The 24,999-nt window shown below is 47.0% G+C and overlaps 1 protein-coding gene across 3 annotated transcripts in view; it reads left to right on the plus strand.

Moving 5' to 3' along the window:
* VIL1 (villin 1) overlaps positions 1 to 24,999 on the plus strand; it is a 37,532-nt gene that overhangs the window by 5,391 nt on the left and 7,142 nt on the right. For all 3 annotated transcript variants that reach the window (XM_032945962.2, XM_032945964.2, XM_032945963.2), the window contains exons 2-15: positions 2,123 to 2,275; positions 2,770 to 2,844; positions 6,929 to 7,131; positions 9,919 to 10,027; positions 15,693 to 15,803; positions 16,812 to 17,017; positions 17,208 to 17,286; positions 17,440 to 17,538; positions 18,034 to 18,187; positions 19,243 to 19,343; positions 19,530 to 19,667; positions 20,593 to 20,751; positions 21,100 to 21,291; positions 21,738 to 21,883. In XM_032945962.2, coding sequence (XP_032801853.1) covers positions 2,204 to 2,275; positions 2,770 to 2,844; positions 6,929 to 7,131; positions 9,919 to 10,027; positions 15,693 to 15,803; positions 16,812 to 17,017; positions 17,208 to 17,286; positions 17,440 to 17,538; positions 18,034 to 18,187; positions 19,243 to 19,343; positions 19,530 to 19,667; positions 20,593 to 20,751; positions 21,100 to 21,291; positions 21,738 to 21,883 — 1,844 coding nt within the window. In that variant the 5' untranslated portion in view covers positions 2,123 to 2,203. The remainder of the gene's footprint in view (positions 1 to 2,122; positions 2,276 to 2,769; positions 2,845 to 6,928; positions 7,132 to 9,918; positions 10,028 to 15,692; positions 15,804 to 16,811; positions 17,018 to 17,207; positions 17,287 to 17,439; positions 17,539 to 18,033; positions 18,188 to 19,242; positions 19,344 to 19,529; positions 19,668 to 20,592; positions 20,752 to 21,099; positions 21,292 to 21,737; positions 21,884 to 24,999) is intronic.

Here is a 24,999-nt window from a genome sequence, read left to right on the forward strand (position 1 = left end):
AGTGGTAATTGTCCTAAAGGAGCCATTTGTTGTGATTCAGCTTTTTATGTACTAATTAACAATTGAATATCTTTCCGCCTTTCACATCCACTGGTTCATCACTAATAAGGGACAGCGGCTAGCGGAGTGGGGGAAAATCTGTTCATGGATGGCCAAGAGAGATTGAAAGGAGGGTGGGGGGACTCAAGTGAAGGGCAGGAAGGGACACAATATGAAGACAATTAAATATCAAACAGTGCTGGTGAGAAAGGAACCAACACACAATTTAACGTGCATGAGATGAGCTTCATGGAAGCTCTTATTTTTTTGTATCTTCTCAAAATTGTCCCAACTGTGCTCTTGTTATCATTTCTAGAAGAAGAATCCGTTCCGAACTCTCACATAGCAGTGTGCAACCCCCCCTCCTGTGTTAGAAAATAGCCCGTGGAAGTAGATATCACGTAACTACTTCTGGAATCCCTGCACATGACCACACTAGAGGACAGCACTTTTCCACTTGCTACAGAACAATGGTCATCCAATGACAGTCAAGCTTATATATTTAATTCTCAGAGCTTTTAATTTAGCCAGATTAAGTGCATAACAAACTTAAATGTGCTACACTTGAGAATCCAGTTTAATCACAAGCAGTTGCCTGAATTCTAACTCGGCTTCACAACTGTGTCAGCTTGACACTCTGCGCTCATGATATTTGTTTTTACTTGAAAGCTATGCATGCAATGGTTGCAAGAGAGGTATAAATGCCTCCCCATTTCATTTGGATAGTGGAGAGAGGAGGCAGAACCGGTTCAGATATCACTCGCCACTGATGTTAGCCATGACCAGGAATCAAACTCAGGTCTCCGGGTTCATAGTGCAGCACATGAGCTACTGCAGCAGCTCTCTGCGTCCATGTATTTTATCACTTTTCATCAAGAGCCTTAAACGTGTATACAATATCACAGGTTATTTAACAATGTGGGGATGATTTGTGATCACTGAAATAGTGCATTGTACAATGTCCATCAGTGTTTCCATTGAGAGGCTGATTCAGCATTCAACTGTGCGCCAATCAATATCATCCATAATTCAAAGAAAAGATTATCATCTCAGTGCAGAGAAATACTGCATCCTCACTGTAACGTGTGATGCATTGCGCATTCAAATGTCACCCTCATGGAGAAGACTGAAGGCAAAGTGAAAATTACTGCATAAATGGCCACAAATGGCATTCGAGGAGAGATGCATGCTTAGAATTACATTTAGAGACACAAATAAGAACACGGATTAGAGAGCATACGTAGATTAAGGACACAATTGAAACTGTTAAGAATAGTCATTGAGCGCTTGGGCAGGACGGAAAATGGCCGGTGGTCATGAATGCTGATTTTGTGGTACCCTACGTATGGAAAGTGTCCGAGAAAAAATATACAAAGAGATGGAGTGTCGAAATCAGCTTGTGTGCTTTGTAAATTATTACTTGACAGGATCCTGAGAGATGGCAACTGCATGGAGAGGCCTTCATCCAGCAGTGGATTGACCATGTTTGATGATTATGACTTTGAATGTGTGATTGCCATTATCGGTGCATGAATTTACGACAGAGGAACAGCTTCCAGATTACGCAGCCACCCGTAGCCACCTGTGGGAGGTTTTAGGACCCATATAATGGAGTCTCTTTGACCTTGGTGGTCAGCTGGAGCAGATAAGGGCCCATGAATTGGACCCTGAATGCATGCAGTCTTAGTCAAGTTCTTTTGAAGGACAAGTGAAACGTTCCAATGATTTGCCCAGTACAGTGTTTTATTTTATAGGGAGAACTATTACAAGGTGCTACGATGTGGAACCTACATGCCAGTGAAAAAGCAGAGTTACATGCAGATTAAAAACAAAACTTTTGGGTCCACTGCTGGTGTCTCGATCTCCTAATGGGAACTCATTGATAACTTTTATTCGTGCCTTTTTATTCATCAAGCAAGGTGCCGGTGAGTTAAACATTAAACCATGCATTCTTTCTCGTTGCCCTGTGCACTGCATGAATGAACATTAATTTAGTGGTGTGAACTTTATACCCGGCGGAGGCATGTGGTTAAGGCGTACGCGGGGATAATCTCTCCTCTGTGCCTCTCTCTTGCCACGACAGCCGTGCCTCGCCGGATCATCGCCGACGCCGACACCACCAACACCTTTCACCGCCACCAACTTCGCTTCCACCACCGACATCATGCCTGAGACAACCGCTGAAGTCTTCAAGAACCTGCCCAAGAGCGCCGGCCTCCACATATGGAGAGTGGAGGTGAGGACGTTGGAGAGCCCCTACACTTGTGATGATAGCACGCGAGATAACTCTGCTGTTATTGTTAAAATAGTAATTAAAGAATATATACCACAAGGAAAGCATATAGCCATACATTTCTTTGTGTACTTAAAAGTATACATCAACTGTAATTCTATATGTGCATTGAGTGGCTGCAGTTAATTGAACGGTCCATTTTTTAAATAGCTTCTGGTGGCTAATGTAAAAACCATCGATTGTACCTTTGGACAACCTCCCCCTTCAATCAAAGTTCCTGCTGAGCTTTACACTGCACTTTGGTTTTACTTGAGAGATGGGCAATTAAATGTGTCCTTTTCAAGATTAGCAAATTATTTCTTGTCGCGTTTCCACAAAAGTTTGATTGCCCGTGTCGGCACTAAACCATTGGCTCCGTAAAATGCTACTGTAACCTTATATGGATGTAAATGTGACCTCCCTGTGACTGGTGCCATGTCCTGGCTCTCTCTCTGCAGAAAATGGAGCTTGCTGCTGTGCCCCAGAAGGCCTATGGCAGTTTCTTTGAGGGCGACTGCTACATCATTCTCTCGGTTTGTTGAGGCGGAAAACGCTGGCACACTTTGGGGGGGGAGGGGGGGGGACTGAGGTTACAGGGAGAATTGTGAAAAGGCCAGGTGTGTGATCATCAATATAAATAGGACTTACATTCTGCGGAATAGATAACTGGAGGAAATGCGCAAACTGCTTGAAAAACGGGAATTTAGAAGTAAGCGTGTGTACGCGGGATTAAGAATGCGGCGCTGCATGTGACGAGGTCGGATTTGTAAGCATCTGTAGAAGGCCGTTGCACCGTGCACAAAAAAAACGCATTGGTTGTGGATGGTTAATTGGTCAGGGCGGGTGTATGGCCGTCGAATACGACGTTATAGAATATTTTGTTTAACCTTAATTTAGTGAGAAAAGCTTCACTAAGTCTCCCCGGAAGGTCGCATTGTCTTTCAAGTTATTTAATGAGTAATGTACAGTGAGGGGAAAAAAGTATTTGATCCCCTGCTGATTTTGTACGTTTGCCCACTAACAAAGAAATGATCAGTCTATAATTTTAATGGTAGGTTTATTTGAACAATGAGAGACAGAATAACAACAACAAAAATCCAGAAAAATGCATTTCAAAAATGTTATAAATTGTATTTGACCCCTCTGCAAAACATGACTTAGTACTTGGTGGCAAAACCCTTGTTGGCGATCACAGAGGTCAGACGTTTCTTGTAGTTGGCCACCAGGTTTGCACACATCTCAGGAGGGATTTTGTCTCACTCCTCTTTGCAGATCTTCTCCAAGTCATTAAGGTTTCGAGGCTGACGTTTGGCAACTCGAACCTTCAGCTCCCTCCACAGATTTTGTATGGGATTAAGGTCTGGAGACTGGCTAGGCCACTCCAGGACCTTAATGTGCTTCTTCTTGAGCCACTCCTTTGCTGCCTTGGCCGTGTGTTTTGGGTCATTGTCATGCTGGAATACCAATCCACGACCCATTTTCAATGCCCTGGCTGAGGGAAGGAGGTTCTCACCCAAGATTTGACGGTACATGGCCCCCTCCATCGTCCCTTTGATGCGGTGAAGTTATCCTGTCCCCTGAGCAGAAAAACACCCCCAAAGCATAATGTTTCCACCTCCATGTTTGACGGTGGGGATGGTGTTCTTGGGGTCATAGGCAGCATTCCTCCTCCTCCAAACACGGCGAGTTGAGTTGATGCCAAAGGGCTCCATTTTGGTCTCATCTGACCACAACACTTTCACCCAGTTGTCCTCTGAATCATTCAGATATTGATTGGCAAACTTCAGATGGGCATGTATATGTGCTTTCTTGAGCAGGGGGACCTTGCAGGCGCTGCAGGATTTCAGTCCTTCACGGCATAGTGTGTTACCAATTGTTTTCTTGGTGACTATGGTCCCAGCTGCCTTGAGATCATTGACAAGATCCTCCCGTGTAGTTCTGAGCTGATTCCTCACCGTTCTCATGATCATTGCAACTCCACGAGGTGAGATCTTGCATGGAGCCCCAGGCCGAGGGAGATTGACAGTTCCTTTGTGTTTCTTCCATTTGCGAATAATCGCACCAACTGTTGTCACCTTCTCACCAAGCTGCTTGGCAATGGTCTTGTAGCCCATTCCAGCTTTGTGTAGGTCACAATCTTGTCCCTGACATCCTGATTGATTGCTTCTGTGGACAGGTGTCTTTTATACAGGTAACGAGCTGAGATTAGGAGCACTCCCTTTAAGAGTGTGCTCCTAATCTCAGCTCGTTACCTATATAAAAGACACTTGGGAGCCAGAAATCTTTCTGATTGAGAGGGGGTCAAATACTTATTTCCCTCATTAAAATGCAAATCAATTTATAACATTTTTGATATGCCTTTTTCTGGATTTTCTTGTTATTCTGTCTCTCACTGTTCAAATAAACCTACCATTAAAATTATAGACTGATAATTTCTTTGTCAGTGGGAAAACGTACAAAATCAGCAGGGGATCAAATACTTTTTTCCCTCACTGTATATTGAATGTGGAAGGAAACCAAAACATGCCTTTACCAAAAAGTGGCACGCTAATAATTAGATGTTTAATGATTTACGCCCCTACGCTATGTAATAAATTATCACGATGCAAGGTCGAGAATCGATATATATTTTATTGTGGTGAATGTAGCGGCCTCTAATGGCTGGAGGAATCACATCAACACATTACGTGCGGTGAATGTAGCGTGAACTCGACCATCGATATTAGTTGACCGAACAATGCACTGGTATACACTCCTGTTAGCGACACACCCTTCCCGTGTGACTCGCATACCCACACATCAAATTGAGGTTCTACCTTTGGACCCCCCCACTGAGTGACAAAAAAAACATAATGGAAACTTTTAAATCAAATGGATCAAAAAGGTAGGCGTGCGTGCATCCGCTGACGATGAGATTATTGCAGCTGACCGAACCTCGACTCTCGTGGCACGTGCAATGCACACATGCGTGAGCTTTTAATTGCAACGCCCAAAACGGCCCCATCGCTGGAGTGGGGACAATGTAACCAGAGATAGGAGATTAGTATAAGAGACGCATATCGTGCTTGTGGCTGCTGCATTCCCGTCATCTCCCTAACGTTTGTTGTTTACGTGAATTCGTTTGTGCGTGCCTGGACCGTGGATTGCCCCACGCTGGAATATTCTACGGCAAATGTTCCAATCTCCTGTGTTAAATAATTAATTATTGCCTTGCAAAGCCCTTTTCATTGTCCCCATGCTGTGTTTGGGGTTGTTTTTGACTATACCTCTCCGTGCTGGTCAGTGTGGGTTGGTTAAATGGGCAGGTGGTGGGGGGGTGTTGTTTTCCACCACCACAAACATTAGCAGTGCCCAGGAGTTGAACTCGGGTATCTAGGTTTGTAACATAGTGCACTAACCACTGCTCCATTGCCTCACCACTCCACTCGATGTATCGTGTAACTTTCATATTCAGTTATAACTTTTGTCTGCACTGGTGAATAAAGATATTATCTATGCATCCTTGCAGAAAAAGTTACGTAAGTACTGTTGGCAATCTGTCTATACTTAATGTTTCTTATCTCTAAGTGCCAATCTCACTCGCACTGTGGATGGTCCCAGTCCTTACGACTATATCCCATTCCCTCCCTGCATCAAGTCGGCCCACTTTCCTGTTGGTAAGCCAGGGTTTCTCAAACCCCCGTACTCTGACGCTGCTACAGTCCAACTTTTCCACATCTGACATGAAGTCAATATTTAGTGCCATGTACTTGATGTTCTGTAAATATCAGTGGTGGACGTGATATGGCGTAAGACAAAAGGCCCTACCTTCGGCAAACTCGGAACATTAACTCACGTGAAATATTACCCTGGTAGGCTTTGTGAGGCTAGAGCCAAGGGTCAGCAAACCAAAATAACAAGAAGGGCCATTTATTTAGAATTCGCTAAAAAGCTCAGTATTTCCAGAGCCACAATGCGTGTGAATACGAGATGGGGTGGTCCCTTTGTAAACAACATCACGAAGCGGCTCCTTAAAGAGCACGCGGATTCGGAGCCGCAGGTGCCGACCCCCTGGACTAGAGCCTTAAGTTTTATCCCTTCTCGTACGTGGATATTTCTCCGGGCAGTGCCATAAACAAAGACTCAAACAAGGAAGTGGCTGAGCATCTCAGGTGCAAGTACCACCTTGAAAAATGTTTCACTCACGTGTTCGTGCATTCCTTATTGTCATTTCTTTTGGGGACAAAAACAACCAATGGGGGAAATGGTCAAGGCGATGCATCTCAACCATCAGTCTTCTTCTTCCCCAAATAATATTTAGAATTAGATTTTTTCTGATTTTAATGAAACAATATAAATACATAAATATTTCTATTGCCACTTGTAGCGTTCAAAACATTAGTGAGGCAGGAGCAATGTTACCCCATGGAGCAGAATTGGACTAATAATGGGACAAACAATGTGATGTACTATTGCCAACTTTACTACGACAGAATCGTATCGGCATCAATAAACCAAGAGACACGTGGTGGCATCAATGGCATTGGCCGTGACGACCTCTCGACCTTAGCATTTATCCATAAACCTCTGACCTATGAACTGCCACCCCCCCCCCCCCCACCTCTCTCTGGCTCATAGGCCAAGAAGGCAGGATCGTCGCCCACCCCCACGTACGACGTGCACTACTGGGTTGGGCAGGAGTCCTCGCAGGACGAGCAGGCCGCTGCCGCCATGTACACGACGCAGCTGGACGACGCGCTGGGTGGATTCCCCGTGCAGCACCGAGAGTACCAGGGTCACGAGTCCGAGGTCTTCCGCGGATACTTCAAGAGCGGCGTCGTGTGAGTGTGACACAGTGCGGCGCGTTCACTGCACCGAGGGGTGATTGTGCCGGGCGATGTACAATTCACAATTTAACGCGAGATAACGCTTTGCCTTTTCAATAACGTTCTTCCAAGAGTGCGTTTGTCGAGATGGCTCAATGAAATGAGCTCACGTGCTGGTGCTCGGTGGGAAATGGCTCATTCCCCTCAATCAACCCCCATAGTTTGGAGCTCTCTTTCTCCAGCCACCCTTGCTGTCCAAATCCTTTTCCGCATACAAATACAGGCTCAAGAGCCTCCGCGTGTGATCGACTGTCTGCCTCTGCAAAATAAACACGTCCACGACGTGATTGTGTTTAGGCGCTATAGAAACACGAATCATTTTCAATTTTATCAACACCAAAGGGATGCTTTTTTTAAAAAGAAAAGACCGTTAGGGTCCCCTGCATTGCCCCAGTGGGCTTAGCAGGAAATTCACACAGGAACATGAGTAGGGAAAGTGCTGCTGGTGTGAGTGGTTGTAATGGTCAATTTGGAGGCCCCCGCAGAGCTAGGCGAGTGGGCGGTAGAGGCCGGATCTCCTTCCGTGTCACACTCAGCATTTGGTGCATGTCCCCCCAGACCCCACCCCCCCCCATGCATACACTGTACGCAGGGGGTTTAGTAAACAGGATTAGACAGTGCTGTGTGTATTTTTTGCGGTTGTACTGCATAGCACTCCGCTGTGTTTTTGGACTCTATCGTCTTTTGTCCGCTGCGATGTTCAACGGTTTTGCTCCATGTGCTGGAACAGAAACGTCGGACATCTTGCTCAACAATACCCTGTCCAGCCCCCTGACACCACACATCGGAGAGCTGTCGCAACCCCCCCCCCCCCCCGCGTGACCGGCACCGTGCGGCAGCACTGCCTCGCGTCGCGCCGAAACACTCCGGGAAATGTGGCATTCCACGCCGCAAAGCACGGGACATTCTGCACCTCATGCCCTGGCTCTCTCCACTGCCATCGCATCCACTGCCCCCCCCCCCTCCTCCTCCTCCGACCCGTGTCCCTCCTTGCACCAATCCTGCAATCAAGTTGTGGCAGCAAGCCATTTGGCTGGACGGTTAATTTGCTTTGGGATTTTTCGAGACGTTCAGTACCAGCGGCAGGACGAGCCAATGAGAGTATGCAAATAGTGATGAGGATCTGTCCTTGGATGTCTGGAGGTTGAGCAGAAACGCATTAGAAAGTGGAGTCTTCGACGGTCACTTGGCAAATTGGCAAGTTTACAGCAGCTTTATGCTTTAGATGGAACCAAGACCCAGCTGGCTTTGTTTGGAAGTGTGTGTGTGTGTGTTTTTGAGTGCAAGCAAGTTTTCACTTAAGCCTCCAATTCAGGGTCATTGTCTGAATTGTTGCATGCTTGTGTATTTGAAGAAAGTTGGGGCAGTACTGTATTTTGTTCCTGTGGCTATGAACATTTCTGTGCCATATTGCTGCATCGTGGCCACAGCTTCATGAGAATATATGCAGAACTTGTGCATCTTAACAGAAAATCACGAAGCCGAAAGTCATCTCCCCTCTAACTTAATACAATGGCTTGATTAGTGCTGATGAAATACTACCGCTTGATTTCAAATGCTCTTTCTGTCCATCAAAGGGCTGTGCATAAAAATTCCATAGTTGTACCGTACACTTATATGCCCCAAGACTATGCTTACATCCTTCAACCTGCTCCGACCAGCATGGGGAAGTATGGTCAAATAACCCCCCTTTGACCCACGTGCAAATTGTGAGGCCCTCGTTCAGCAGTGGATTGACATAGGGCTGCATGTGGATTGAAACATGAATGTAGCTTGCACATTGAGTGCAAGCACCGACAGCAGGAAAAAACGTGCGACCCCCCGTGGCCGATAATTGCACGCGTCGACATGACGCGGAGAGATCTGCGTGAAAGTCAACGCGGCTTGAGCCACCACGTTCCGGCTGCACGTTGTACCCGTCGCATGCTGGCGAGCGCTCAGCCAGTGTTGCAGTGAGAGGTGATGCGAGGTCAGGGGTCTGTGGGGAGTGACGCATCGTCGGGGGAACTCGGGGAGTTGGAGGGGGGGGGGCACAGGCAGAGCTGGTGTCGTGGGTGTCGTTTGAGCTCGTCCTGCAGCCGTGTTGGAATTGATGTAGCGTGACTCTCTTACACAAATGGGGACAGCCCGGGGAGAGCATGAAGGGGATTCTGAGGGACACTGAGCACTCGTGCGGATTCTCTGTGGTATTGTACTGGTGAAATGCACACTTGCAACTGAATGACATGTGCATTATAATCATAATTTGCAGTCCCTGGCCAATCCACTTTGTGCATGTAGGCCTCGTGGGAGGTGTTTGACTATACGTCATCAGTCTGGTCAGTGCAGGTTCGTGAAGGGGGTGATGCGGCCAGACCTGGTTCAGATATCACTCGCCACTGGCCGGGAACGAACTCGTGAAGGGAATCGAACTCGGGTGTTTGGGTTCAGAGCGCGAACGACTGTGCCACCGCTACAACCTCCCCGCTTTGTGGTGTCTGGAAAGTAATTAAAAATAACTACAAAAGACATTTTGTTAAATCCTTTGTACGTCTGCTCCCAAAGGCAGTCGCACACGCACAATAGTCATAGCGGGAATTAGTCCTATACACGCGGCACACAAAGCGTGCGCTTGAAGATTAATCATACTGCATTGACGTTGTTGCCTAGGGGATACATTACCAAAAAACTTTCCACCTTGCCACAAACATTCCTGCTGCCCCCCCCCCCCCCTAATTCCCCGCACTCCTCTTTTCATTTCAGCTACAAGAAAGGCGGCGTCGCGTCTGGGTTCCACCACACGGAGACGAACTCCTACAACGTGCAGCGGCTCCTCCACATCAAGGGACGCAAGGCGGTCACGGCAACCGAGGTCGGTTGTAAAGCCTCCAGGCAACGGGGATAGAGTGACATTGACGACGACAACAACAACAACAACAAAATAATAACGCACGCGTGCAGCCCTCTGTAAATGCTCTGCTGGATGAGGGTGTCCTCATCGGGATTATTTGACTCTACGTCGTCACGCTTGTCGGCGCCGGTTGGTGAAGGCGGGGAGCGTAGGAGTACGGCACAACAATGGATGTAGCTGCACCGTCTTCTGATGTCTACAGCGTAGTGCCACAGCCCATAACGCCCGTTACTCATGTGACAGACTCAATTTTGTTTAGCTTCTGAGACACGACGAGGTCGGGTGCATTCCAGGTGAATGTCTCATAGGCATAACATAATCGCTCAGCGAGGCCTTCCTGTTCATCCAGGAAGGCCTCGCTGAGTCTCAAGACTATTTTTCAAGGGATTCCTGCACACAGGAGAGTTTTGCTTGTTTGTTAGACGGATTTGCTCTTTCACGGGTGATTGAGTCAAATTGGGCCTGCTTATGACCAAGACACGGGGTTATTTGGCCATACTTCACCATGGTGAAGTCAAGTGAAATAACCCCCCACAACCCATATACCGTGGGGGGGGCCCGTCATCCAGCAGTGGATTCACAAAAGGGCACGTGCCTAAAAGTTACACCTCAGAGGGCCATACCCTCGACAACTCTTGCAAGGGACCAGCGAGTCCTCGTCATGCGTCCTCGTTTCGCAGTGGCCGCACTCCCCATCCACAACCACCCCCACCCCCCCAAAGTGCTCTCCTGGGCTGTCTTGATGTTGCTTTCTCACGTCGTGCCGACCCTGCAGCCCAGCCCCCACAGCGTCATCTTGTTGGGGGGGGCGGGGGGGGCATACAAAAACTCGAGGGAGGGTGCACGAGACGATACGGCCTGCTTTAGTCCATCAGGTGTTCCTCCCGTGGGCTCCGGCTCACATCCCTCTGAGTATATGAGGAAAGGCCGCAAGAGCCATCACCTAATTGTGCTAACATTTGCATTTTGTCCAGCCCCCCTATAACTACCGCAGACAAGAGGGTGGCTCGGCCTCAAAGCAAGGATAGGGGGGCTCAGCCCCTTCCAGCCCCCCCCCCGCCCCCGCCCCATGTGGCTACCAGGCTGCTCCAGGCCAAACTGTTGATGCTTTCACGGGTTGAGCGTCGACTCCCCCCCCCCACGCCCCGTCCCACCCCCTAGCACTCTCCCCGTCGTCCCTGGAGACGCCACTGGCGCCGGCCACTTGGACGCGCATGGGGAAGTGCCGAGGGCCCAGAGGGACACCGGGATCTCGCCGTCGAGGGCAGCTGTGCCGTGATGAGGCTGCGTAGCGAGCGCAAACCGCTGAGGCTGCTTGATCGTTGGACGCGCGCCGTCCCATGTGCAATTGAGGACCCTGTGAGAATGGCCCATAAAATATAATTAAATTTGTAATACTTTTTTGGGATTACATTGCGTGATACTGTGGGTATGATGTACACGAGGCGTTGCAGCTTTGCGATCTTACCGAAAACCCTAGCTACGAGTCGTAATATTGGTCGCGAAAGCCTCAACACGTGAACGCAAGCACATTTTTATTTTAATTATCTTGGTTTTATCGCAAACCAAGGCGGTGTTGTATCTTTTGTATGTGTCATAATCCATTTTTAAATACCCCACTGATTTCTTATGTCCCTATTGTGGTTTTGGGTTTGTCAACAGGTGAGTGACTTGTGAAAGGGATGGCTCCGTATCTTACAGAGGGGAGAGATTAATATGTTTAATAAGTTTATTCAAATTTTCTGCGACAAAAGGCCCCTGCAGACTTTTAAAATTACATATTTGCATAATTTTATCCTATTAATTTAGTGGGATATCTATCCAGACATTTCGCTGTATTGTCACCAACTTCAGCATTGCTGATTTTATACCAAGGTTTTCACAACCAATATTTTGATTCATAATTAGTTTCTTATGGGTTTGAAAATATAAATGCAAAAGCTGAGCTTGGTTATCATCTGATCATGCTGGTTGTAGTCTCGAGCAGAACTTTGGACAAAATTGTTCATTTAGATTTCTTCTTAGCATTCCTTTGGATTGCTGATAAACCAAATCAATCGGCCTATTTTCCCACGTGGCAACTTTAATTCAGTAGCTCTGTCGGGGTGATGCAGGGTTATAGTAAAAAAAAATTGCATTACATCTGCACGATCAGACCCAAAAGAAACAAATGTTTTACAGCAATGCTGTTGCATAGCTGTGTCGATGTATTTTGCATTGTTGTCACAAAAATGTCATTAATTTATATTGGGTAGAGTTTATTCGTGAAACCTCTAAGTACTTTATAGAAGGGGGGGAAATATTGTTGTTGCAACCAAAATGAAACCACAGCTTCCCACCTCACTTCTGGTACCCAATTCCGTTAAGTGTGTAACTGTTTGTATCTTAGCAGGTTAAGTGAGTGGCATTGTTGATATTGTAAAGCGTTCACAGAAGCTGCCACCTCCCATGCCCAGGGCAGGCAGATGTGGCAGCTGGTGGGGCCAGGTGTGTGGACTCTGGGGAGGAGGCACAAATGTCGAATGCATCACCTGTGCATCGGCCAGCACAACAAAAGCACGCCGCCTGTCTCCACCACATACCGAACCAGGCAGGGGGATGGCGGGCGGTGTGCTTGCCAACGCTACCGAGTTAGGCGGTAGGCTGACAATTTTTAAACCCTGTTATCGAATGAGTTTTAAAGCTTTTAAAACAAAGTGAAAACTTTTATTTGGTGCAATTTTTTGTTTTCGAAATTGTTATGTGGTTATAAAGGTTTAGAACGCGATAAGCTTGGCCCTTGAATAGGTAGCGTCGGTAAGTGTGCAGCATGCCAAGATTCCTCTCGTGATGAACACACTCAGACACCCTTTACATGAGGTCTTCAACATTCACCTATACTACAACTTTCATGATTACTGTATATGGACATGTACAGTATTTTTTTGAATCCGCTTCTTGACGAAGGACACCTTGAGGGTCATGGGGTTATTGGACCATACCTCACCGTGTTGGTCAGTGCGGTGTTGGAGAAGACGGGGGAGCATTGAAGTGGTCGCATGCAAGTACAGAATAACAATGGGTTTTTGTTGGACTACCCTTCTGCAACCCATCACATGACCTCGCAGCAGCCGTTGACGACCAATCAGCTCTGCTTAGATTCCGAGATCTAACGAGATCGGGCACATTCCGGGCGATTTGGTCACAGGCTACGAGTATATATGAACCAAAAAAATTAATCCCAAAGAATAATACGCATTACTGCCATTTCTTGAGGCTATACATATGTAATGAGGTCCCTTGATCCATTGTGAACTTTATCTGTCCCTGCCACTCTGTTGCACAAGGGCGTTTCCCAGGGCGATTCAGGGCGTGAGCTACCGGCTGCACGCTTGCTGTTTGTGCCGTTTCGGTCGAGCTGTGTGTGTGTGTACGTGTTTCTGTGTGGACAGTCTCTATTCATCTCTGTTAGCGCTGGCTCACGTGACGGCTCCCGCTTTGTTGCGTTGCATTATAATGTGGGGCCACTTTCTATTGGAGTGGGTTGGGGGGTGGGGAGGAATTGTTTGTGTGCTTGGCATTGCAATGAATGATTTAAAAACACACAGGGCAGCACAGGCCGGTGGTGGTGCGACTGGATTAGATTCAGTTAAAATGTGCAGCCCTGCGATTACTTGCTCACGTCACTGCTGACAGAAGGGCTTCTGCTAGAGGATAATATGACTGACACTTCAATGCTGGCCAGGCTTCTTGATGAAAGTGCCCACACTTTAACCCACGATACGCGACCCGTTGGCCGATTAACCAACTGATCGAGTGACATGTGCCACTTGAAAACTGTTCATCAGGAAACTTTTTAAAAATGAAATTCTTATCAGGGCCCCATGGTGTAAAGTGAGTCTACAACGATCTCGATTTCTCTCTCTGGCCTCTATGTGCTTTGAAGAAAAAAACATTGCCCAAAATGTCACCTATTATGTTTCCTTTTAAAGCCACAATGTAATTGAATAATGTGAGGTTTTTGTTATTTGTGATTGTGCACCACTGCCAGTATCGCCAAATAATTTGGCTGATTACAGCGCCAGTACCTTGGTTAATCATGAGACATTTGAGGTCCCATGTCCTTTAATGTGTTTCACCACAAAAGTGAATGTCAATATTGCAGAACTGTTGTTGACATTACTCAAACGCACAGGGAACATTTCACAACACAGTAAGCTGTTGGGTATTAGGCATACAGTACGTGGCATTGCCAGTCTAGGTAGTCTGTGGTCAAGTGAATGTGTAATAAATCACCCATTGTGAAACGTGTTGGAATGCGAGGATGGTGCAAAAAGTATCTAAAAAAGTATAAACCAGTGTCGAAATGATGCTTTTTTGAAGTAAACACAGCAGAACTCTTATCAGTGGTAATTCGGGGGGATGAACACCACAAATCCTATTACCTAAAATGTTATTCGCAAATTTACTTTTATCTTCAAAGAAACACTGTGGATAAATACATATAATAGGATGAATTTGTGGATAAAGCTACCACAAACAAACGTGTTTAATCACAGATAACATGAATAACAGGGCATGGCGAATATAAGTTTTCCCGGATCGTACAGCTCGTATTAATACTCAAGAGTTGTGGATAATAGGCTTGAGGGATAAGAGTTGTACCAGTTAAATGATACAGCCTATGGTACTCTTGAGTTTCTATTAAAGTACCACCTGTCTGGCGAATGCCTTTTGAAGTTTGGTGCCTGCAAAGTATCCTTCTTGCATGTGAAAAAAAAAACACTGCTGAGCATTATGCAAACTGCACAGTTCACTGCCTCGGTACGCACAACAGGCAAATGCTGTCACAAGAGCGTTTCAAACAAACTCCAATAGCCAGCGGCGCTGTCCCTTACCGGTGAGTGCACAGGCGCTGTGGCCATGTGATTGTAAGCGGCTGACAAAACGGTCTCTGTGAGAGGCTCGTTCTCAGGACTCAGCCGGCCCCATCGCGAAGGCTGCATGAATGCTCATGAATAGCAAGAACAATGCTGTTATTTATCCAAGCAAGCCTCACGGAGTCTCAGAATTCTTTTGCACCATGCTCCGGCATTGGGGTGTTTGTACGGCTCTATTCAGGAGTTTTTATTTTTTTTGCATTTCATCAGGAATGTTTTTTTGCTATTTAAGAATTTATTCAAATGCTCCCAGTGTTGTGTTTTTTTTTCTTTGGAGCGTTAAAGTACAGCGATGGCTTGTTGTGATCTGTCAGTTGAGACTTGTGTTGATATCCTTGTTGCTAGATTGCATCTTGGTTGTGTTAAATTTGTATAAAAAAATGTAACTGATAGAAAATTACAAATTGTGAAAACTAAGTTAAGTGTTGAGTTGCATAACATTTCAATGTTGTAATACTAAGTACCTGATAAATATACCTATCGACAGTTAATTTACTACCTTGGAAAATACCAGACTTATCCTTCAGACTTTGTTAATTCGTAAATTATGTTTACTCAAAATACCAAGTGTTTCAATGTCATCAATTTACTCTACCTTGGTTTCATGTGATGAGTTACCACCCGTAATTATCCCTGACCCCAGACCTGTCCCATCCACACACCTGCTCCCTATCGCAATCACCGATCCCCGTATCTCTATTGCACAGGTGAACCTGTCATGGGACAGCTTCAGCCGTGGGGACGTGTTCCTGCTCGACCTGGGCAAGGTCATCATCCAGTGGAATGGCCCTGACAGCAACCGCGTGGAGAAGATCAAGGTGAGATGCTCCGCACAAACATCGGGGATGGCATGAGGGGCGACTGTGACACAGCGAGCGGCGACTGACACAGCGACCGACGGGCCCTCGTCTCTTAAAAGGGGGCAGTGGTTTACATTCGGATCCTTTGCTGCCATTTCACTTTGTGGTGTAACCCTTTTTAAAGTGTTTACATACATTAGTGGAGGTTTGAGCTTACTTAGGTGTTAGGGCTAGGGGTTGTGTCTGGGGTGAGATTGGGGGTATGGGTTAGGATTGCAAAAAGATTCATGGTTGATTATTTAACGTAGCCAATGGTTATTAAATTTGATTTGTCAAGAACATATTTAATGATGGTGCACTGTACTCTTTTTTTTGGTAGCGCTTATTGGGCCAGGCAAACATTTGAATAATAACTCCAGTGATTAAAACATCCATAGCAGCCATTTGATACACACAATCTCTACTCTTGGAAGATGGACCTTTGCATTGATTGTGTTATTTGTCAATTGTGGGATTAATTAATCAAGCTGATGAAACATCGGTAACCTGCCAGAATATTTATGAGATTCTTTATTGGAACGATCTCATCACTTTTCAAAGGCGCATTATGACAGGATACAAGAATGGCCGTATGGAAATCACATCGGAGCAGTGCAACCATACTGTTGAAGTACTTCTAACAATCCGTTCAAGTTGACTTCTTTCATCCACACACTAGGGAGTGCACTTTTACACTTCCCACCATGAAATGTTTGTCAAACCCTTATTTTAAATTCTCTGAGCTGGAATTTCTCCACAGTAAGAAAAAAACATTTTATCTGCTAGTTTTTTTTGGTGTGCAGTCGCTGGTGACCGGGCTGAGGCCATCAACTCGCCACACTTGAAAAGCCCCAGGTTTTAGCATACTGCTCCTGAAACCAGGATCAAAACCCAAGACCTCACTGATTCTGGCTGAGGATCTGAGCCCTCTCCTGGGCCGCCGCTAAAAAAAGTGATGATATTTCAACCCTCACCATCTCTGTGCAGGGCATGCAGCTGGCGTCCGACATCCGTGACCGTGAGCGCGGCGGGCGCGCCCAGATCGGCGTCGTGGAGGGGAACGACGAGGACTCCTCACCTGAGCTCATGGCCGTCCTCACGGCCGCCCTGGGGGAGCGGCATGGCGATCTGTCCCCTGGCAGCCCTGATGAGCCAACGGATCACAGCCGCAAGGCCAATGTCAAGCTCTACCAGTGAGCTAAATGTGTAGGGAAACAGGGAGGAATGGGTAGCACAGGAAAATGGGGTTTTGGAATTGAGTCTGTTTGCAGCTTGCTATTGTATGCACGACATGAGTCAAATGAGCAGCTGTGGTAAAAGTGTAATTTATGTTACATGCATTGGCGATGTATGGTTATGTTATGGTGCTCCTTAAATTGACAGTGTGTCAGAGAAAGGTGGAAACTTGATGGTGGAGGAGGTGGCAACGCGACCTTTGACCCAAGACCTGCTGAACCACGATGTGAGTTCACGTCCTTGTTGATGGACATGCAGTCTCGCATTTTCAGCCGTAGTTCATTAAACGCTGCTTCATTAACCGAGAAAAATAAATGCGCATGTTCCAGTTTGCATTATAAATTTGTAACGATGCAATGGTGCGAATGCAATTCCTCAGGACTGCTACATTCTGGACCAGGGAGGAATCAAAATCTACGTGTGGAAGGGACGAGGCTCCAGCAAGGAGGAGAGGCAGGCAGCAATGAAGCGAGCGCTGGTTTGTGACCCCATGCTGCGTGCACTCATGACAATAGAAGCACCGCATTGGCCACTGACTCCCAGCCACCTCACACTTAGGTCAGGGCTGGATAAAGGATCTTGTAGGCCCTAGGCACTTCTGTTTCCTAGGCCTTCAGTGATAACTTTCTACAGTTGGTACTGCTCATGTTACTGCCACTGCTGTCACTCGTTTGTTTCACACGTACTTCGTCCAGCCACTGGACAGATGTCGTCACTGATACGTTCATTATTTAGTCTGTGCCCTAATTCGACGGGAGTGCGCTGTGTGCCGCAGATGAGCAGATTTTATTTGAAATTATTGAGAAAAGAAAATGTAAGGCTAAAAATATAACAAGATATCATACAAACATTTTTTTTTATCATAAGCCATAGACACAGTTCGTACTGTGCCTAATGGATAATACGGCCCTGGCTTTGGTCCTGCCGCTTCCGCGAAGTGACGTATATCCGTGTCCTTCTGCATGGCGCGCAGGGCTACATCAAGGCCAAGGGTTACCCCGTGAGCACCAACGTGGAGACGGTGGCAGACGGTGCCGAGTCGGCCATCTTCAAGCAGCTGTTCCAGCACTGGACGGAGCGTGGCCAGACCCAGGGGATGGGCAAGACTTACACCGTCGGCAAAATCGGTACTCGCCCTGGGCACACGTGAGCGGCTTTTAAAGTTGCCATGTGGTTAAGATGTGACCGTCGCTTAGGTTCAGATGAGGCCACTGTGTTCTTGGAGTAATATTATTATACGCTTAAAACAAAGCTACGAGGTAAGAGTAATAATAGACGCAAAAGGTGATTTATCGACCGCAACAGGCACAAGTGTGGCTGAAGGCTCGGTTTTTCCCATCATTCCTTGCATGCCATATGAAATTGCCATCCTGAGTGTATAATGCACAAAGCCTTGTCTTACACCACCAACTCAGCAGTCATGAAATCACATTTTACGTGTTTTATTACTCTTAACCCGTGATATTACTCTGATTTGTTTCCAGAATTTGTGCACCTTTTGTCTGAGTTTCACATCATTCACAAAAAATGTTGGAATTGGTTAAATCCAGGTGTTGTTGGCATGGTGAATGGATAGTACACTTGGTTTAATTGAGACCAGGGAGAGCCCAATTGAGATCAGGGGCTCAATTCACATCGCTATTTTGGCTACCATCCTGCCACTTTTTGGTGGAGTGTCGAACTTTTTGTGGAAAAAGCAGCCCCATTCCGTAATTTGCATTTCAAGTACAGCCAATTTTATCATAAACGCACCCATATTGGCTGCTGTTACTCTTGCCACAATTGTGGAATGACCTTCAAGTGGGTGAGGATAGGGCGGGGTTCTGGAGGAGTCAACGATGGTACAAAGTTTACAAAACTCTAAGAACAAAGCACGATATTGAGGCATGGGTTGTGTGGGGGAGCTGTTGAGAGGGTGTCTTGGCACATTCCATACAGATCCATGTGTACATTTTGTGCCTCTGTCCTACAAAATTTACATCGGATTTTTGTTCTCTAAACTTGACGGCGAGTGGCACAATAGAGGCACACACGCGATCTAATAAAATGATGAAGATGAAGACGACAAGGGTGATGATGGAGTCATGAGAATAAGCGGTGATTTTAATTGATGATTCCATGCATCTTCTTAACATGCATGGGTGGTGCTGATGGAGTTGTTGGTTGCTGTGTTGCTTGGCAGCTCGAGTGGAACAGGTGAAGTTTGACCCCACAGTGCTGCACGCCAAGCCGGAGGTCGCTGCTCAACATCGAATGGTGGACGATGGTTCAGGCACTGCGGAGGTGAACACCGCACGTTGCCACAGGAACACTTTGCAAATGTGCAGCATACCAGTTCACGTCTGTGGCCTTGATTAGCCCGTGAGCTGTGAGTGTTTTTTTCCATTTGAAGGATCAAAAGGCAAAGATCTTCCCTACGTGGTCATGCCTCTGTAAGCCTGTGGCTGAGCAATCTCTGCTTCTGCGCAGATGTTCCGGATTGAGGATCTGGAGTTGAAACCGGTGGAGAAAAGATTACATGGACAGTTCTACGGCGGGGACTGCTACCTCGTGCTGTACACCTATACCAGCAACAACAAGCTCGCCTACCTACTCTACATGTGGCAGGTAACAAAATCAAGAGTTTGACCATTGAGTAATGTTAATGTGTTCTATATTATTACATTCATGTCTTCCTTTGCTACCATCCTTGTACATGAAATATTTCTGCACCCCTGGGAGCTGCTCCATTACGTTCGTCGGAAATGACTTGGACAAAATGGCCAAATCGATAGCAAATCACAGCAGTTTAACTATTTACGCCGGTTATTGGCAGACTCTGGCTTTCCACCCACACATGCATTAAGACCTTGGTGTTTATTTCTTGGCTTTGTATGATTTCCACCAGGAGTGAATAACTTGACAAATATTTTAACTGACATTTGCAATTCTCTATGTATGCCTCCGGTGACACGGCCCCAAGTCTGATCGCACCTGGCCACACAGCCTGGTACAAACACCGTGGAAACGTCACCGCCACTTAGTGGCAAATAGCGGTTGTTGTTTTTGTATGTGTTTGTACACGTGCTAATGCAGTAGTCTGCGCACTGCCCTACAAAACTGCCGACCTGGGTTCCATTCCCGGCTTTGGCTAACATCAGTGGTGATTAATATCTGAACCGGTCGTGGGCCCTCCTGTCGACTCGGACTTAGATTAGTAACTCGTTGCGATGTATAAATGTCAAGAATGGAGAACAAAGGTGGTCGTGCGGGTGTGGTGGTGGCCTTGCGGGTGTGGTGGTGGCCTTGCGGGTGTGGTGGTGGCCGTGCGGGTGTGGTGGTGGCCGTGCGGGTGTGGCGGTGGCCGTGTGGGTGTGGCGGTGGCCGTGGCCGTGTGGGTGTGGTGGTGGCTGTGTGGGTGTGGTGGTGGCCGTGTGGGTGTTGGCCACACTGGCCCCTTGTGCTCTGTGCCGGCCATCGACAGCCCCATGCCCCAGCAGTGTAAGCAGGCTGCGCGGGGGATCATTGTCTCTGTGCGTGCGTGTAACGGCAGGGCCGTCACGCCACCCAGGACGAGGTGGCGGCGTCTGCGTACCAGGCTGTAGCGCTAGACCAGAAGTACGGCGGCGAGCCCGTGCAGGTGCGCGTCGTCATGGGGAAGGAGCCCAAGCACTTCCTCGCCATTTTCCACGGCAAGCTCATCATCTACGAGGTACCCCACCCGGTCTCTACTCACCCGGTCTCTACTCACCCGGTCTTTCTACTCAAGCTGACCCCACCAGTGATCATTCCATTAAGCCAGGCGTGGGGATCCTTTGCCTTACTGAGGGCTGAATGAAACTCAAATACATTTGGCAGGCCACACATTAGTTGACACAAAACCTTAAGCGTGCTACGGCTGTATGCGTGTTGACGAGGTGTGTTCGCAACTACGTGAAAGACGAGTGGTAACTGGATATGCTAAAATTGGAAACACTGTGTTGCGTAGTTGAACATATGTCCCTCTGGTACTCGATTAGTGCTGTAAAGATGCTTGGAGTGTTGATAAATGGTGGCGCAGGGCGGCACCTCCAGGGCCGGCGGCAACGACATCGGTGGGGCAGCGCCGCCCACCACGCGGCTCTTCCAGGTGCGCGGCACCGACGAGTTCAACACCAAGGCCGTGGAGGTGCCGGCGCGCGCCTCCGCCCTCAACTCCAACGACGTGTTTGTGCTCAACGCCGAGGTGGCGTGCTTCCTGTGGTGCGGCAAGGTGAGGCTCTCGTGCGTGCAGCTTGCGGTGTGTGTCAAGTGGGGAGCGGTAGCGCAGCGGTTGGGGCACTGTGCTACTATAACCAGGGTTTATCCAAGTTCGATTCCCGCTCGCAGCCAATGCCAAGTATCTGAACCAGTACTGAGAACTTCCATAGGTCGAATAGACATAAAATGAGCACCTAGGGAGAAAAAGGTTGGCCAGGTTGTATGGTGCTGGCCACCCACCAACCCCCTCTTGTGCGATGCCAACTTTCACATGTGCTCGCTTAACAGTATTTGCGCCAAGGCTATATCGGTTGACACAGTGAGGATACAACTGATCACATCTGCCAGTCGTCTCAGCCAGATAACCCACAACACCCGTGTCGGTTCCTGCATTGCCGCTCCGCGAGTGGTCGTTAACCTGCTGGCTCTGTCCCTCTCCCCCGTGGGGTCCGGGCTCAGGGCTGCAGCGGGGACGAGCGAGAAATGGCGCGGAGCCTGGCGGACGGACTCACACGGAGGGACAAGCAGACGGTGCTTGAGGGACAGGAGCCACCCGAGTTCTGGGCGGCGCTTGGTGGAAAGGCTCCGTACGCCAGCGAAAAGCGGTAACCGCGCGCTCCCCTTCCGCTTTCGCTCGGCGTGTAGTGATCCGCTTGACACGTTCGGTGGTCGCGCCGGACTTGAAGCGCAAGGCCGTCACGAAGGCACCATGTTTCACGGCCGAATATATTCTACCAGCAAGGGGCGACGTCACTGCATGCTTTCATCCAATGAAGCTTCATCACCTCCATTCCCCTTCCTGCTTCAATTATTTGATTTATTGTCGCAAGTTAGGATGGCGATGCTGTTATGTGGCGAAATATTGTTTTGTTTGTGTTCAGTCCATTATCCTAAATGTAGCTTGAGTATACAAAATAGTATGTAAACTAAACTAAAACTTTTTATTTTACCAGGTAAGGCCTACAGCTCTTATTCAGAAGCAACCTGGCCACAAATGGTAGCTCAACGAAGTGGATTGCCACGTGAAAATTTATAGCAACCAGAAATTGTAAATGCAAGTTTCTAAATGCGGAGGGAAAAACCGGAGGATCCAGAGAAAAATCCATGCAACCACGGGGAGAACATGCAAACTCCAAATATACAGTCGCCAGGGTTGGGATGGAACCCACAATCCTCCTGTATACTACGTGAGGTAGCTAACATCTTGCCACTGCGAGATTTACATAAACTGTAAATGATGGGTTTTCATGCATGCAATTCAACGTGTGTATAGTGAGTGGAAGTATCTTGATTTTTTTTGATAATTCGATGCAATGTGGAATGCGTAACACGCCAAACATTCTGACACCGTTTCTCCTGGTCCTGTGCAAGGTGCAGCAATCGGCCACAGTCCCAGACGCACGTCTTAATGTCTCTTTGTCCCATTACCTTGTTTCCTCACGGATGCTAAATCTCCCTATCAATCGCTATTTCTTTCAGGGACACGTCCTACCACAGGTTACGTCTCAACGGAGCTTTTCCTTAATCTCTTACATTCTTGTTCGTTCCCCACTTGTCTCTTAGAGGTTTCTCGTGCGTGCCTTTTCCTTGCCGCCGCTAGACGAGTATTTATTACAGAGCAGCCAGACTCCGACAGTTAATACGTCAAGTGTAATAGACTTTACCCGTAGGTTCGCACACTCTTAATTTGTGTTGCTTTAGACTGACAACGTTTTAATTGTCAGGTGCTAAATTGTCCATAAATCACTTAAATGTGTTTTTGTAGCATTAATTTGCAGTATATCTATCAGTTTGTATATCCATGCTGTGTGTGTCCTGCTTAAGGCAATGCAAGAGAGCACTGCTCTATGTACAAGCCAGACAAAATAAAAATAAATTGCATCTGCCTTGCCCATACATATATTTTTCCTGTTTTGGCTACCATCCAGACGGCTGCTTGCAGTGCATTCTCACCCTTTCCATCTTCGTTTTGTTAGCAATGAAGTTGAGACGAGCAATTTCCTAAGGTACTGTCTGTGATTAACATGGCAGGCACGCACTTCCCCATCTGTGGAATAGGCTTTTTGTCAGTGAACTGTGGATGAAAGTGCAGGCTGGGATAGCTTGAGGCACCTCTGTGCAATCCTCACTTTGCAGATTTTCTTCAACAATTTGTCAACTTCTCATTCTTGTTACAACATGTTACAAACAGGATCTTTCTCATATTCTTGGTTCTTTCGGTAAAGTCACGTAGAAGGGAAGCAATAAAATAATAAAAATGTAAACAATAAAATTCCATGACGTTTTGACTGCAACACAAGCAATAATCATCAGGTGTGAAAACCACAGCAAGAAAATTTTTAAAAAAGTGGCTTTTTTTACGTTAGCACCACGGAGAGCGACTTGGCAGTTATTCAGATGGACGAGTCCATCTATGTTCGGAAAAGAGGGGGGAGACGAAAATAATGGATGCGGTCTGAAAGCCACCGTAAGCGTGAACAATCAATTAAGACCCGAAATGGTTTATCAAATTCTTCCAATGATTGCTAAGCCAGAATCCATCTTCTCGGTTGAAATTGTCTCTGTGTTTGTATATGTGGATAGCCTCATGAACGAATCTCTCATGGTAGCCAGATGGCTTGCAAATAACCTCTGTCTTGGAGAAGTCAATGTCATGTGAGCCTACTGAATTATAACAGTGTGTTCACGAATGCGGTCCGAGACATGTCGTTTGGTGTCTCCAATGTAACTACTACCACAGAGGCAACTTAGTTTGTAGACGCCAGGGTTACTCTATGTCCGGAATGACATCTTTTACAGACGGAACCAGATCACAGATTTCATGGCGTCTACAAACTAAGTTGCCTCTGTGGTAGTAGTTACATTGTATCCCTGCAGTCACGAAAGCTTTCAATCAAAAGGATCTTTCTCTTTCGAAGATAAATGTCTGGTTTCTTCGAAAGGTCAGATACATCTTGAGAAAACTATGATGTGGTGTTGTTGATGGTGGTACGGATGATACTGCTGGTGGTGATCGTGCTGTTACTGATGGTTGTAATTGTGGTGGTGATGGTAATTTGTATGCCCTATCGAGCTTATGCGGAAGGTTTGAGGACTCACTCTCCCATTCTCAATGAGTGCATCTTGAGTCCTTAACCGGGCTCGAGAATGAGCTGAGAAGCTGGTGCACGGTGACCAGGAGATGGCAGAACAGCGGTGGATTCTTTAATTTGTGTGGAGCTTGAATGTGTTTTTGCTTTTTGTGTTTAGTTTGTTGTCCCTCCCCTACACCTCTGATGACCACAGTTGGCTACATGTGGTGCAAAAGAAGTTCAACATACATACATACAATGGCTATCCTCTTGTATGCTTGGGATTTCCCAGGGTATTCCAGTTTGGAATTGGCCAAACATTCTAACGTTGGATTCTCCTCGCTAAATGAACTTGGGAATAGGTGAGGCTTTCCTGGGTAAATAAAAGGACTTGTTATTCAAAGTGGGATGCCGCCGTGAGATAATGGGCTTGCAGGTCAGAGAGGGATCACCATCTGGATGCGATCACTCGATGAGGCAATTAAAACAATGGGACAACTTCCTTAAATCGTCCACCCCCCCCACCTTTGTCCACCCTCACCCGGCAGTATTAATGAGTACACCAGTCAGTCGATGGGCAGGTTGCAAGTGGTTGGAATAAAACGTGAGTACTCTTCCAAGATGTCTGGCCAGCGTGGAGTAGGCCAAAT

The sequence above is a fragment of the Petromyzon marinus genome, chromosome 4, assembly GCF_048934315.1.
Source record: "Petromyzon marinus isolate PM22_M1 ecotype Great Lakes invasive population chromosome 4, UKy_Petmar_22M1.pri1.0, whole genome shotgun sequence".
NCBI lineage: Eukaryota > Metazoa > Chordata > Hyperoartia > Petromyzontiformes > Petromyzontidae > Petromyzon > Petromyzon marinus.